This window comes from Apostichopus japonicus, chromosome 19 (assembly GCF_037975245.1).
Source record: "Apostichopus japonicus isolate 1M-3 chromosome 19, ASM3797524v1, whole genome shotgun sequence".
Classification (NCBI taxonomy): domain Eukaryota; kingdom Metazoa; phylum Echinodermata; class Holothuroidea; order Aspidochirotida; family Stichopodidae; genus Apostichopus; species Apostichopus japonicus.
Genome location: NC_092579.1, coordinates 19,737,622 through 19,754,996, shown reverse-complemented (window position 1 = coordinate 19,754,996; position 17,375 = coordinate 19,737,622). Strand labels below are relative to the sequence as shown.

At 37.5% G+C, this 17,375-nt stretch overlaps 1 protein-coding gene across 1 annotated transcript in view; it reads left to right on the top strand.

Annotated features, from left to right (window-relative positions):
* Positions 1–16,975, top strand: part of LOC139960683 (protein singed-like) — a 39,176-nt gene extending 22,201 nt beyond the window's left edge. Inside the window, exons 4-6 of the mRNA XM_071959234.1 lie at positions 10,442–10,625; positions 11,145–11,431; positions 12,906–16,975. Of these exons, the coding sequence (XP_071815335.1) occupies positions 10,442–10,625; positions 11,145–11,431; positions 12,906–13,117 (683 nt within the window). The 3' untranslated portion in view covers positions 13,118–16,975. The remainder of the gene's footprint in view (positions 1–10,441; positions 10,626–11,144; positions 11,432–12,905) is intronic.
* Positions 16,976–17,375: the final 400 nt, after the last annotated feature.

The following is a 17,375-nucleotide window of genomic DNA, read 5'->3' as shown; positions in this document are numbered from 1 at the left end:
AAGATCCGCCTCTCCATTACATACCTATGTATCAGACGACGAGGGCTGTCAAATTTTCACTTTCTCGTTTGTAATTACGATAATTGTACGACAGCATAGAACCATGGAGCTTTAAACCTGACGCGCATATACTGACGAACAAATAATCTCTACCATCTGACTCATTTTTAATGTCATAACTTTGATATCGTTTCCTCTCATCTCTGTTGAGTGATTTAATGCCTTTGTTTCCTGGATGAAGTTGTAAGACTTACACCACACACGTAAACGTTAGACGAAATGATGGCCCCGATTCATGTTGCCTTAGGGGACGCGAGGTTGTAAGCCACAATAATCCCACCATAAGCTAAGAGAAGGTTTAGTAAGGTGGACGTGACAGATATAAAATCTTAACTATAATTGTATATTTATATAAGAGTCAATTTTGTAAGGATCAGATTTTGACTACACTTGAATTCTGTATTGTCAACTTCTTCGAATTCCTTCTGTAATGCGACGAAGATAAAAAGAAATTATTGCTGTTCCCGACGGTAACCTCCCTCCCTCTCTCGATATAAATATGTATATCGTGTTCATGATGTGTGTATAAGTGGACAAGAGCAAAGTAAAGGTTTTGTCGGCGTATGGAAGAAAATAATAGCGGTTTTGGTATATTAAACCTTCTTGTTGTGCCAGCTTAAACTTTGGCGCCCAGAAATGTGTCAGTTGTTTTCCCTTTCGAAAGACTGTTTTTTTACCTTTCTATCGTCCATATTACGTGAACTTTGTTATGTACTATTTGTTACATACACTTACAGCAGGGAGTTATAACAACACCCTGCTTACAGTATAAGTTGAGTGTACGCTCGCCAAGTTTGTCGTTTCTTAATTCGACAGACGGGAAATAACAATTCGTTTGCCTTCTGGACTATTATTAAGACGATCACCGCCGTCGGTGCAAATCATTAAATGTCATTTTGTCTGTTTATGTTTTTGTTTGGCTACATCCTGATATTGGGTTGTTGTTATATGTGTTTCCTCGTATAGAACTGAATAGGCCTATACACATATGACATATATGGGTAGGCTATACAGTATGTACGGTTAACAGTGATACATATACAGTGGAGGATACAAACTTCCCGTTACACATTTGCCACGTATATCGGTCATTCAATAAACAAACCCCTTAAGCTTACATGTCCAACTACATTCCAGCATCCGGGTACTCGTTTTACAATATTTATTTAGTCTTTATGCTAACGGAAATTTCTGTTTAGAAAGTTATACAAGAAACGTCGTTGCTACTTCAGTTTGTCTGCGGTGGACCAGGCTACCTTGTATATAGGTTAACATGTATTGTGCTACCAACATTGTTTATATCTGCATTTCCTTACACGCACGTTTGATTGTTTACATTGTCAGTGTTGGTGTTTACTTTCAAAACATGGATGTCTCAGTTTATCAGGATAAAGAAGAGTGATACATTTATCAACTTTCGCTGTCAGAATATACATATACTGCGTGCTTGCACATTAGACTAGGAGAAGTAGGCATTTCATCATCATATCCATCCATTCGTCCATCCATCCATCCATCCATCCATCCATCCATCCATCCATCCATCCATCCATCCATCCATCCATCCATCCATCCATCCATCCAGAATAAAATAAACTGAACAAGTCGGGAAACTTCAAGTTTATAAAATGTCCATAATAGCGGTCTTTGAATTGAGCAATTATGCATCTGCCTACATGATTACCATGTTCACACTCATTTTTATCCTGAAATCTCAATAACTGCGTATAAAATCTTAGGCTTACTATATTAAATACATTGCAATAATGAAAGCTAAGTAGTATACATACATGACATCAATTTTCCTTGTATATATTAAATAAGATAACATAATTTTCCAATATTGTTCGTATCTATTTACTTAGATACAGTTTAATGGCCAAACAAAGCTAAAAGATACCCTAGATATAAAACAAGTCCACACAATAACAACTTTAAGACAAACGACCTCGCCTACAATTAGCGAACGCACTCATCTTGTGAAGTCATCGGTCAGCTTTAAACAATTACCAACTTAATTAATTAATAAACTATACCGTCTTTTTGTAGGTGATTGTCTTAACACCAAGGTGTTACGTGTAGAAGACGAGGTAGTGTTATATAGGGTCAAGGTCATAGTCCTCGATTCTAATGTTTCAATTATAAATATGAACCAAGCTTTAGTGGTGTGTTGTATATATATAGATAAAGGGGAAACTAGGCCTATATTTATGGAATTATTATTCATGTTTCAAATTGACCCCGGGATGACACGATGAAAGTCGGTACACTTCAAAGGGGGTTTGCAAATGTATAACAATGCGTATGACAATGACAATGCGTATGGTACACTTTTTTCTTCTCTGTATTGAACCCACAGCAAGAAGCAACTCGCTAATTAGAAGCAGCTAAACCTTTTAATTCTTATAGATTTCTTAGAACGAGAAATATCTTATTATTTTGGGAATATCAGTTGAATAGGTCAGAAGGACACCCAGCTATAACGTGTCGGACTACTTTATATCGCGGCAGTACACTGTCCTATAACATAAACAGAATTCATTAAATTTTGGTACTACTCTCAACACTTTCTTTCCATCTTTCGCAACGTTTGAGGAAATGATAAACCAAAGCGAAAACAACAGCCCAAATGTGCAGGATGTTATTTACAAACCAAGAGGCGCGTCACAAAGGTTTTAGATAATGTCCCATAATGCCACAGGTTCATTCACTTCTAATGCGTGCATCACTCGCTTATATTAACTAACTATATACCCATGCAGCTTCAAAGCATTCCTTTAGTTTAGACAGACTCACGCCTGCACTTCGATCTCAATATATCAAACACACACCACCCCGTATTACTCCATATATAAACGTCATAGCAATATCCAGTTATAATTTGAAGATTTCATTCGAGAGACAGAGATCTAGTAATTATAGTTACACAAGATATATATGCTATTGGTCTTTTGTCTGTGTTAATGCATTACTCATACACATGAATCATAAACCTTAGCCCCCTGCTTTAGGCGGTTCAAAATCAAATACGAAGTTCTTAGTCGATAATAATATTAAAGGTATATACAGATGTATCGGCTCGGTAATAATGTAATGCCACAACGGCTTTGTTCGACTTAACCATTCTGTTTTTATAATTTGTCACACCTTGAAGACGCTGTATAGTTCGGTTTCTTTTTTCCTTTTCTTAATGTGTTATTTAAAATATGATTTGTTTTGACGGAACTTCACGGAAGGCGTCTTCAAGCCTAATTGGTTTAGATTAGGGCTTCAGTTTCATATAAAATGACATTAACGCCGCGTATCACTGTAAAAATGATACAGCGTGAAGACATTAACATCCAGCAGTGTGATACAGTACGTGGACTGCATGAGAGGTTGGGCTAGGACAGGAAGGGAGGGGGGAGGGGGAGGGAGGAAGGAGGAGGTGACATCTTCATCAGGTCGCCCTTAGCTGTATACAAAGCTTCATTCAGAGAGGTCGTCATAACACGGTTCATCTAAAAGGTCATATACTCTTGCAAAGTTTCTGCGTTGGCGGTTGAACAATATGTACCTGATCTGTGAAGCCGATAAAACAACCGCCTTTTTTGTAAAGCAAAGCGACATACTTTACCTATTTCGCTCTTCATGTAGAGGGCCACGAATCCCACGATACGGTTGTTTTGGTCATATTATATCCTCTAAATAGTAAAGGGATGGAGTCCATGCTCGATTTATACTAAACATACATTAGCCTATTCAGGGAGTTGCTATGGAAACTCTCTGGCCTATTCGATTTCTTTCCCCGTATGATTAAGACCATCACATCGCTTTAAGAGCCATCTCGCTTCAGAGAGGACTTTCCTCCTATTACACCACGAGTGTGTGTCTTGAGCGTTGAAAGAGCTTCTTTCATCCTCCAATTCCAGCTATATATATAGCGGTGATGCGTAGCGGTGACTTGATTGGCGGGCGTTCCAGTTGTGGCGAAGAGGAAAATTGTCATCGCCGATGACGTCATGATGATGCACCCACAAACAGAGGCATTTTGAATTGCACAGAGTGAACGAAATTTGAATGTTTTCTGTCTCTTGCTCTATTCGAAGCGACATTGTATTAGTGTTGTGTTTACAACAATCTGCCATGGGTTGTACCTTAGTAGTCAAGTACGTTACCAAATAGATCACCTGGACACTTATAGGACACCGAAATCTCACTGTAAGAAAAAAGGACGCTAAGTCGGTGTCAACTTCTAAGGTTTGCAAGTGAAAATGAAAAAACAGAAAAATTACGATAATAGTAACATTACTATTGTAGGACACAAAATGATATGTTAGCTAATAACCCGAGATCTCTTATTATTTTAAGGGTAGGGGAGGGGGTGGGGGGAGGGGCGGGGGATGGGGAATGGAAGATCCATTAATATGCGAATATGTTTGCATGTTCAAAATGGCAACCCAACAAAATTCTCATTTAGCTCAAGTCTATTTCGAGTACATACGCTACGTAGCACCAAGAACTTTAAACCTGATTTTGAAGCTGGAGATTCATCATAAGTAATTTACCGTATACGTGCTACATTTACTGTATATCGTGTGGGTTTCCATGATTTATATATAAAATGCACTTTTTTGGCGAGAACATTCTCGTATTTTCGTAAGTGACTCCTTCCATTACTGACTGATATTGTATAGATTTGTTAACTAGTAGCGCTAAGCACTCTATAATGGTAATTCGTTACGTGGGTTTTATATAATGGGAAATCTCGGATGGAGTAAGAATAATCAAAGGAAATTCTCCGTAAGGACACAATATCGCTGATGGACAAGCGATAATTATATGTAGCCTTTGTAAAGAAGAGATGCTTCCAACCACGAAGTTTTTTTTATCAACAGGCAGGGCGAGGGGGGGGGGGGGGGAGGAGTTGTGGTGGTCCCTGTTGTCGTTGAAAACGATTCTATAAAGGGGGTGTCAAGTAACATATTATACGATAAATGGTGCATTATGAGGCATACTTATAGGTTATAAATTTATATGTAATGGGTCTACACGCAAGGTTGTGCTAACATTCCTCTGTGGCATTGGAAGGGTTTGGGTGTACATCCCTCGATCCGCGCCTAATGCAGAGAGAGAGAGAGTGAGAGACATATACGGTAGAGATAGAGGACCACGTTACATGCATCAGGAATATAGAGTGACCATTACTGGGTCAACATTGATGTGCCCGCACCCCTCCCTCAAACCTCAAAGCTGTCTCGTGAGCTCTGTAATTAAAGCTGTTTCCTGAATCACGCTTCCTTTAGAAAGATCAAATTTCGACTTTTGTGAGAATTGAACTAAGAACTGAAAACTATAAACCAAGGAGAAAGCGGAAAGCTGCTATCATTTTCTCAACACGAGCTCATTGTTATATTAGGATGTACATAGTTTAATTACAATAGAAACATATCGTGTGATTTCACTTCATTTGTTAATAGCTTTAGTTAGCATAACATATATATCTTAATTCGTTGGTACGGTTACAAAACCAGGCATACTGTTTTTTCAAACCGTGGAATTGATGCAATTGTTCGTTATGCATAATTAATGCCGCTTGACAATTAACACTGTTACAACGATACGTCCAGTTACCTCGAACACAGGATAGGCTACATATCCAATATGGAACGCTGCAGGCGGGCGATAACCTATTGACTAATTAAATAACTAAGTAACCCGCTAGTAAATTAATGTATAGACACGATATATAAGATACGTACCGTTGATACGGTATCAAAATGTACATTGGTCTGGTAAGCCTTCACACTTGGATGAATGTGTGGGTTGGACAACAATACCACATAATGTGTATGCTATACATATATCTCGCTTTAACTACCTGCCTGTATATTAATATATATATATATATATATATATATATATATATTTATATATATATATATATATTATATCGTACATATGAAAACTGTTCCATCTGAATCGGTAGAATATGCCGTGACCTGTGTTATATTCTCTCGCTAATGAAGCCAGTGCGACTTTAATCATCTTCATATTAAATCTAGTCGTCCTTGGAATATTTATAAAAAAAAATAAGCGAAATAAACTGAGTATCTGTTTCTTTTTAAAATCACTTACGGTAGCTTTTAAGCAGTCTCTATATTGTGTAACTTCGACCAGTAGAATGCTATATTGTCTTGTTCACAACATATGAATAATAACGCCTTAATCTTTTTGATCTGTTTTGAGTGGGTTCAAAGACAGGGTGTAATTGTTGTATAGTTTATATACTTTGTCCTTATAATTCGTATAGTTATTGTGTGTGCCTACACGGTATTTTATCAACCTTATTTATTGTATAAATGAGTTATAAGGTGATTCACCGAATCCTTATGATATTAGGGGGGGAAAAATAATAAAAAGAAACACTTAAGCCATAGTTAAAGTGGAAACTTGAGTTCGGGATTTGATGAAGACAGTGTCGATGGGTACTGGAATTTATTTTTGAATATTGTAATTGTGTGAAACTTACATTAACTCATTAGTGAACAGTGAAAAACACCAAAGGGTTGACAATGAAAAAATCAGCCCAAGGCATTACATTAAACTCTTGGGAGTTACGTAACTCAGGTCGAAGGGTGTCAATGTCCTGTCACATGTGAATATTTAATGGATTGAATCAGACTATGCTATCGTACAATACAGGCAGGGGGAGGAGGAATGGGGGAGGGGCGGGGGTGGGTGGGATGGGACATAAATTGCTAACGCATCAGTGATCCATACGGTACATATATAGTTGTGGCCTTTAAAATATAAAACGGTGCATTAAACTTGGCGTCATGGTTGAAAGTAGCGCCGTTGACAACCAAGAGGAATTATGGGAAATTCGGCTAAAAGTCCACATGTCGGCATGCCGTTGGGCCAATCTCGCCCCTGGTTTACAAACTCAAAATAAAGCTCAGAGACTTCTTGTGGACTTTTTCCAGATATTGTGTCGCATGAAGTGTCTACTGGACTAAACTTTGTTCTGTATTTTCCTAGGCTGTCTTTGAACACAATGTCCTGCAACAAACATTATAGTTAATTATAATAGAACATTAAAACGCCCGTCAACAAAAATCTCTGTGTTTACTGCCTTCATGATTAAGGGTTAATTGGTTGTCATTAATGAGCTGTAATGATCCTCGTGTGTTTATTGTCTTTACGCTGTCAATAATTAAACACCTTCAAGATGTCAGTAATTATTACACGTACTTTCTATTTCCAACCATATTGTTTTCTGTTGTTTGTTCGGAAGGAAGTTGTCTCCATCGCAAGGTTTCTCCGAGATCATTTACATGTTGTATATAGTCGGTACTTGTGATCGAAAAGAGGAAACATTTTTGCGGTTAGAGAGAGTGTTTGTGTTTCAAAAATTGAAACAAAGGAAGAACAACTGAAAGTAAGTCGGACATGTTGTGTATGTCGGAAATTCGGAAGGAAAGAAAGTCTTACAACTAGCGATTTACGTGAGAATACTATAGTTGTAATGGCACACATTATTTGGACTGTGGCCCTCTCAAGAAAAGTATCCAGTTACTGTCCAAGAGTATGGTACCTCCTCTCCAGAACCGTATAGTTCCTAAACATATTATTAATCATTATGTTTTTAGTTATATTTTGTTATTTTGAGCTCCTGACTTGTGTGAAGGATATGTATGTAGGCCAGGTCCTGTATACTTGTGCGTGCGAGTTAAACTGTCGCCACGTTTGGAAACGGCCACGACCGATCAACAATGTGGTGGCGCCCTATCTAAATAACATTAACGTGTGGAGGATATGCAACGAGAGCAACAAAATAATTGGAAAAAAAAACGAAAGTTTTATGCGAGTTCTTAACCTGAGACGGTTACAGTTTGTTGTGAACTGAAACGTAGAATAAATGATTACTCAGCTTTATGCGTGCGTAGAACTTTTAGTTTGAAGTTTGTAAAGTAAGTGTTTGGGGATTTGTTTATGATACGTCTGCCTAATTGGCGCCAGTCTGATCCAACCGTATAGTTCCGCACATATACAAGTTGACTGGTTCACGTATGTGGGGACGTATAACCTCTAATTATTTCTAGTTAACGCGCTTTTAACCGTTTATTAAGAGCAATGCAAAAATGCTGCCCTTTGTGAAACAATGTTGAAGTAGTTTCAACTCTTTACTTTGTACCGCACCTATATAGTTATGTCAGGGAGGGGTGGAGAGGGGGAACGGACACCCCCGTAATTTTATGTGGGGGGGGGGAGGTGCGGCTGGTTGAAGCCGAAGAAGTAAACGTGCTTGTGCTTCGGTGTCAATCGTCGGCGAAGTTCCAATCTTTGCTTAAATAATCTTTTGTGCTACAAAAGAGCTAATCTGACGTCATGGAAATATTACTCACATACATCCACGCTGGCTACATTCATATCTGCATCAGACCATGGAGCTGAATCAGACAATGAATTTAATAGATTAATAGTAAAATACCGCAAAAATACTTGAGTGTAGAGCGAAAGATTTCCTCTAGAGGTCACGGTTGGTTGAAAGGTCGTCCACGTGTTTAATGTTGTGACGGGTACAAGATACATCTGGTACTTGTTAACGTGTGTTCATTACCTTGATTATTACATGTATACATCCATTAACCAATGGATACGTTGTCCACTTCCGGATGTTAATTAAAGGGGTTTAACCTCGCGATATCCTTAGCAGACATCGTCTTCTTCTTCATTTTCCCCTTTTGTTTTCGGTATATCCTGCATGTAAATGAGACAGCTAAAATGACGGCAACAATCAGTCAGACAATAATTGCGTAGTCTACTTTGGTAGCGAACACACATACACACATACACAAAGACACACAGATTGACACAATATACTATATATATATGTATATATATATATGTGTATATATATATATATATATATATATATATATATATATATATATATATATATATATATGTATATATATATATATATATATATACACATACACACACACACACTTGTAACCTATTCTTTCCTGTTGTGTTGTTTCAAACGGAAATGGTTTATTGTGGGCTGCGTACTTTCCGGAAATCACTCGGAGCCTATCCACACTTGTAGGTTTCTTGTACATGATAAGCTTGATAAAGCGATAACGAACGCAGCACCGAGCAACATGCATGCTATTGGAAAAGCAACGTTCCAGATAATGACGACATTTTACAAGGACACTATCTGAATAAATCGATGTTTTCAGGTAGAGATCCTTTTAGTGGGTTTCCTGCCTAAAGTCAGGTAGGATCAGTTGAAATGTTATGTAAACTTGTTCCCCCTTGGACGGGACCGCTTTAAAACGTCATCAAACTGCTAATTGAACTCAGACAAATATGTAGTGGGATTGTCGTATTCATTCCACAACATATGTGTAAAAAGAAAGACTTCGACTCGTATACAACGACTTATCAATTTCCCCTTCCACCTTCCCCTTCTACCTCCTTCCTCACCCCTTCCCACTCATGAGGGCCAACAACACATTCATGAAGGCTATTTCAAAGGTCATAGACTCTAAGCCAAATATGCCATATCCACAATATATCCACACACGCCCACAACACAAGTCACGTCTAGGCCCACACTGTGTCTGTTCAGGTGATTTGTATAGGTTAATTTTTCAGTCTGTGATAAACAAAACTTTTATTAAACTCAAGCATCAGTGAATGCGGTATAGGAATGGAAAACGTGGATACATGATTTTAGCAATGACACGATACCACCTGCTTTGATAACAGTCTTGTTCTAAGCTTGTTAAACCATAATAACATGGCTATGTGATGCTAGAAATGACACGTAACCATCTGCGTAATAACGCTCTTGCTCTAAGCTTGTTAAATCATAGCATTTTTTGGCGGTGCATGGAGCTCAATATCTACATACATTACCATACAATATGTACAGTAAAGACTGATTTTTGTTCTGATTCCTGTATTTGCCCAGGTATGGTATTATATCCTGTATTTGCCCAGGTATCGTATTTTATCCAGGGTGACCTTTACCGGATATGGATTATAGATATTCTGAATAGAAGAAAAGTAAGCATGACAAAGACTACAACTGTTTCTGTAACTTTGACCAGGGGATTGTTAGTACGGGGGACCAGGGGTGGACCAGGGGTGGACCAGGGGTGGACCAGGGGATTTATTAGTACGAAGGTATAATCGCAAATGTATCTGTCGCATAATGTATTCGGCAATTCTGTCGGGAAGACGGTGCATAAAAGATATGACTTTCTCTGAGCGTTGCCATAGCAACAAACTCTCGTAGCGCCGCATGAAACAAGAACAGGATTTTTTACACAATTATTTGTTTATTTAATATATATTTTTTCGGAATTTATTTTGCTTCATATAGGTGCTGATGTTTCAGCTAATCAAAAGAAAGGCAGTCCAGAAGAGGGCGAATTTTCCGACAAAGAGATTTTCCAGCTAGAATATGTTAGTGATGCTGAACGGTGGGCTATCAGAACGGTCGAAAATGAGTACTGGTTCCTAGCTAATAGCAGCGGTATCCAAGCCAAGGCTGGTATTAACCCAAAGTAAGTAACATGCTCGCTATATGCGTAAGTCAGGTTGTGAGTTTCCGTTTTATGTATCATCCTCTGAACCACAGACGTCGCGAATAATAAAAAGTAAAAGTAAAACTGTGGTACGGATTTTGCCATAGTTTAAATAGTGTGAATAACTGTTAGTACAACAATGGAAAAAAGCCGAAGGTAAAACTATTGTGGATATTATTTGTTTGTGTTTGGTTACTGCACTGGATTATTTTCGTCCCTCCCTGGCCACATTCATCCCCATTTACAATCCATCTTACCTCTCCCTCTCCACCCCCATACCTCCTTCATAACCCCCAAGACCCATCATTTAGGTTTCGTAATTTACGTGATTTGGATTAACTGCATGTGCAGTGAATATTTTACTGTTTCTATTTTGTATAGCAATGTTAAACTACGCGACTTTTTATTACCATACTGGTTGAAATAGTTTCCTGCGCTGAGATATTCCATTTACATGATAACTTAATATTCTTTGCTTTCCTTCTGTCTATTTCGCAGAACTGATAACAGTGCTCATTTCCAATTTGAGTACGTCGACGGTAAAATGGCCATCAAAGCCTCTAATGACAAATACATCTTCACCAAACCTGCGGGTCATCTCTATGCAACTTCAACCTCTGTCGCCGAGAAAGAGAAGTTTACTTTCGAGTGTATCAACCGCCCTCTTTTAGCACTTAAATCATCCCATGGCTTTATCGCGTCCAGGGGCGCCACCAAGTTAGAGTGTAACAGATCCAACTATGACATGTTCAGTGTGGTCTTTACCGAAGCAGGATACACAATAGGTTAGCTATGAATATTCAGTTTTGCTTTTACATAACTAATTGAAATCAAATCTTAATTAAAAGATTGAAGCTTAAAAAGTCGTAGTCAGTGCTTGCCTGTAAATATGCGCATGCTAACATTTTTGAAACAAAATTATTGTCTGAAGTATCTGATCAACAATATATTCCAAGACATCGGAGAGAGTTGAATTCGCAAATTAAATAACCAAAAATGCGGGCTATTCCCCCTCCCCTCCCTTTTTGTGAAGATGGCAGTAACAATGTGTGTTCAAATTCTAGTATTTGAGATCAGTCGTCCTTGACTTTGTAGCATGGTACTTTTTCCGATCTTAAATCCAGTGCGCCAAAGATTAGCACATTCGGAAGGAAAAATCTCTTCCCATCAGATTGTACTCGATGTATCTGTCAAAATTCTGGCCGTATATGTATATATCCCATTCTTACAGATGTCTTTAAAGTCGGGTTGACGAAATGAAATGTTACAGCTATAAATCCATGTTCGTACACATAATACAACCAGAATAATTCATGAAGTTTCTTTTAACACTTAGCAACCGAGGTTATTGGCCCTTAGTTACATAAGATATACACTCATTTAGCTTGCAAGCATGTTACACATATATAGCTCAATTCTACGTAGCATAATGATGGCGCCGGCCCAGAACATACTGCCAGTTTTCTATAAGACAACATCAGAATTCGTCAGGCAGGTCCATAGTTTAGAACAAAAGAATTATCATGGGTGGTCTGTGCATGGTTCACCGAAACAGTTCATTATTGTTTGAAATTAACTGTTAACCCTTGATACTTATTATTAGCTATTAACTGTGATAATGATATAACCAAAATCATTCGGAAATCACGTCATGCTTATTTCCTCAGGATTTTCTTGTTCTAAGCATTAATGTGTCACACACATGGTATCAGTTTCAATATTACATTATTATCGTTGCAGTAGGTATACAACTATATACATAGTAGAAGATACAAAATGCTTAAAGAAAGAAGAAAAAAAAATAATTTAGATACAAAAGGTTTAGGAAATTGTCAAGGAAGTTTACGGAAGTAATTTGTAGACCGGAATCTCCAAATAAGACACGTATAACGAGATATGCGAGTAATGCGATGCGCACACACGTAGCCAGGTTTCTTATATTACAGTTTGTTTTGAAAAAGAATCAAGGATTGAGTGATAACCGTGAAAATAACTGATAGAGGTTAAGTGTTGACTGTGTGTTAATAGAGGGCGTCGGACGCCTACTCTCTATTACAAAAGACAGGAAGTAGTGTTCCTTGGAATTTATGTATATAAAAGAATACGTTTTTGTTTCAGTCATTCATAACAAGGTGAATGAAAGATCTTGAACCGACTTTTCGTGTTATTCTTAAAAGTAAAACGGTAACTGGTCTCATACCAATGGTAAACACTTTGTTTAAACTTTGGTTTATTTTTTTGTCATATTTTCTCCCCTAGGCAAAGGTGGTAGCTACTGGAATGTAGATCCTGCTGATAAAAACGCCATTCTCCTCGGGCCAAGTCCAGCACCATTCAGCCTCGAGTTCCAGGGCCGTTCTAAGCTATGCATCCGAGCACCAAACGGCAAATACCTCAAATCTGAACAAAACGGCATATTTTCTGCTAGCGCAGACGAAGGAGGGAGTGCTAATACTTTTTTTGAATTTTAAGGGAAAAAGAAGAAAGAAAAACAAGTTGCCTAGTTTCGTTTAAATATACAGATCTACAACTTCTTCTTCTTCTTTTGTTTCACTTGCTATTATGTAATAAATAATCTGCATATAAACTCCATGGTTTTTCAGTTTGAACTAACGCACTTTCCAAATCACTTTTCACTCAAATTTTCTCGAAGGCATTAGTTTATACTGACTGACACCAAAAAAGGAAAGAAAATAGGAAAAAAGAGAGATTATCACTTCAGTAACTATATTTTCAGTTTTAATTAACCTAAGTTGTAGGAATCTTTAGGTAGAATGGAAAGCATTTCAAAGAAGTGTGTCCTTAAACGGTAAGAAATTAAGAATAAGTAACTCTGTATAATTATTTTCTTGGTATACGCATAACATCATTTCATTTGGACAGTGGTGCTGATAATGGTTATCATAGAAATAGTCCACTCTTTATTTATATGAAGATGTGAAACTTATGGTCATACACAATGATACACAAGGGAACTTGAAGACCTCGGTATTAAGAATCGTTCTCTTTTTGACCCAAGGATCCAGGGTTAAGCAGTCTAAATATTTAAATGTGAACGGTATACAACTCTTACATAAATGCCGATAAGTGTTGAACCCGTATTAAAAAAGTAAATCAAAATATAAAGTTAAGGAGAGGAAGTGAATAAGTAGTGACACGTTTTAGTAGTGACACATTCACAAAGGTATCCCCCTTAGGTAAATGTGAGTTAATTTGGCCTAGCATGAAAGAAGAAGATATTATCCCCACTGATCCATCTACGAGGCGGGGAGTTGGAAGGGGTTGGAGAGAAACGTGAAGTGAGTTTGGAAGTTTAGAGAGAATTTGAGAAACTGGGACGTGTAAAGTAGTTGGAATGATTTTGTAGAACAAAATTGCTTTAGATCTAATTTAAAATAACATATCTCGATTCTAACCATGGAAACAATCAACAAAAAACAACAGCAAAAACAGCGGAATAATTGGAGAGTTCATTTTTTGTTGACATAGTAAGTGACGATAAGCGGTATAGCCTAATGTAGCAATGACCGATATAAATGCGCCTAGCGTTATAAGGAAACTTAGTGCCAATGTTGGAATTCCATATTTTCTTTCAAACGTTATATCAGGTAATTTCATTTGTGCTGTCTCAACTTTCCAAACATTTTCTAAGTTTTTATGGAAATTCTTTGTATCATGGAAGCTATTATCCTCTAGAAACTCTTATCTGTATAAAGTACAACCTGATAACGAAATGTCGACAGACAAGAACGGAACAAACAGGGAATGACATCATTGTGCCTGAATAACAGCAATAGTTTATAAAGACGTATGTTAGTTATAGTTATCACATTGAAAGTGAACCTAAGCTGCTGTATAGTCTGCATATTTTTGTAGTTAGTCAATTTCTCATCAAAAACGTGGCCGTCTTTTAAATGTTTGCCCCTAAAATTATGCTGTGAAAATTTGTGTGTTTTTCAAACCGTTGTGTTTCTGCAATATTGAGGTAAGCTTACATATGATTTGACCCACAAACTTCGTTTCATTTCTAATATTAGGCATTACAGATTCATTGGAAGTATTCAAAGATGGAGAAAGTTTAGTTGCTCAAGAAGACGTTTTGATGAAGCTTAAAGAAGGTGTGCATGATAAACTCAGAACCATGCACTGGTGTACGTGCAACGGCACTGCTCCTACATTAATTCATGGGATTTGTATATGCAGGTGTTGTGGCCTAAGTCATGTAAAACCGTGATTGTGGTGACGTCATTCCAACCGTTCTACAACATCACGTATTTCTCTTTTGCGGTTTACTTGGTGTGATTGCTAGTATCTATGACAAGCGGTGCGTGTAATGCACGTTGAATAAAATGGAAACCTTTATTGTTTAGCTTCAACAGCCTCTAAAGGGGAAAGATTTACATGATTTGAGTCACTTTGTCTTCCAAGGAAACGTGTGATCGCGGCTGAATGCCGTTCACAAAAAGGAGCAACATAATTTCACCAACGACATTGTCGTCAGTCTAAACTGTTACATATCGGTTGGGAAAGATATAAAAGGAAGTATTGGTGTTTTAACTAACAGTAAATGGTTGTTATTTGTTATTGCCATATAGATTCGAACAATATTTTCCCAAAGTCTATGAACTAACGGTACAAGTCAAACTAAGCGACGTGCAATAATAATGGTGGAAGCCTATAAGAGGCCATTGATTCCGAAAATGTTAATCTCGATGCTTGGGGTTTATTCTCACGGCACGTATACCTTATATTATTGTACCACCGAACTAACCAGGCAGTGCCGTTATCGTCCACAACCTCCTTCTCCTCCCCGTAATGAAAACACTTTAAACAGATACTGAAATAATGGCAGAAGAATGCATATATCGCCCGATGTATTATCATGAAACTATATACTTGTAATAAAAGAAAGAACCATCATAGCATAATTTCACAATTCGATGACATACCAATGAGTAATAGCGTCACTTATATCCCCCCAAAAAGGCCGTTCCCTCGTAACATAAGATCAAATGTGACACCCGAGGATTTAAAACTATGTAGTACATATATATATATATACAGTGTATAGCTTGTTCTATCTTAATGAGGTTCATTGACTGTTTGAACTGAAGTAACGATGCCTTCCATGTCCGGGCTCAATCTTGGGTAATGTCTTCAAAAATGTGTCTGCATGATGATCTTTGAAAACTGCTCAGTCATTCGACTATGATTTGCGTACTTTCTGTTCTTTTCTTAATGGAACATTAGGTTTTCTCATATCATCTTTAATGATCACGTGTCAACAATTAAGCTGTAAGTTAGTTGGCATGGTGCGAGTGGCAGAACTTCGGGGAAATATCGTTTGAACTTTCGTGCCTCTGCCAAGTTGCTTGGGTGACTTTTTTTGAGAAAAAAAGAAAGAAAGAAAGAAAATTGATCATTGATTGGTAAATCAGGATCAATTGGTGTAATCACTACATTCCATCCCTTTATCGGATCAAGTGGCAAACGACACGGATTAAGTTGCTTGTCACGAAGTGTGAAAAGGGGATTAATAACGAGAAGCTGATGTAACGAATAGAGAAAGAAAGATTCGATGGCAGGGCGCCCTCTTTGGAGGGAAGTATTCCCTGGGAGTAAAAATGTAAAATAGTATTTTTTTTTCTCGTTTCTTTCTTTAAATAATCATTTTTGTACGATCCTGCGTGATTACGTTTATTCTATGCTTCCTGTATTGAAATTATATGTTTTTGATTTTTTTTTTTTTTCACTGAGCGCTTTCTTTTTATCCGTACATATGAAAGTTCGTTTTTGTCCCGAAAAAATGGGCTTTGTTTACTGTCGAATTAAAAGAAAGGGTGGAAATATTTTCGTTGAGCATTGATAGAATTTTAAGACCAACATTTCAACGATTTATTTGACTGGTGAAAGGTTTACAAAAGTTTTACCTTTTTTTATCCTAAATTTTTGTCTTCTCTAACATCTACACGAATAAGTTGTTAGTTTGAGGTTTCTTGTCGTTTTTACTCCCTAAGCGGTATCAGCCATTGGAACTAATTTGTTTTTTTATTTTCTTCGCCTTGGTGGTCTTTTGTTAACAAGTTACGGAGGAACTAATTACATGAATATTACAAAATTAGCTGTTTAGTACTTTTATCTTCTACGCGAATATGGCGATTTCTTTGGTCTCGTAAATAATAGTAAGTCACTTTGGCAATATTACTGTTCATGAATATTCATGTGACATAATTACAGCTCATGAATAATTCAGTTGGCAATGGATTGCCGCATTTGATCCATTATATATGCTTATTAACAATAAACTGACGTGGAAGTGGAAAGTAGAACGTCAGAAATTCATCCTTCTTTTTGATGTCACATTTCTTAGAACGGAAACAAGTAGGCAAGGGTGGTTGTTGTCTTTGAATTAATCACCCCCTTCCCTTCCCCCTCCCCCAACTTAGAGTAAAACATCTTGTTAATTCTTTACTTGAACTACATCAGTTATAAATGCTGCCTAAAGTCTTTAAGAACATAAGTACACCTATGTTCACATACGTGAAAGAAACGAAAAGTTATGAATCTGAGCTGACCATCTCACCAACAGCAAACCCTCCCCCCCCCCCCACCCCCGTTCTCCAATTACCTTCCGTCAGATGCAAACCTTAGGAAAAAATATCCAAAACATTAAGCTACTGTGGTACTTAAATTCCTACCCCCCCCCCCACCCACCCCAAGAAAAAGCTG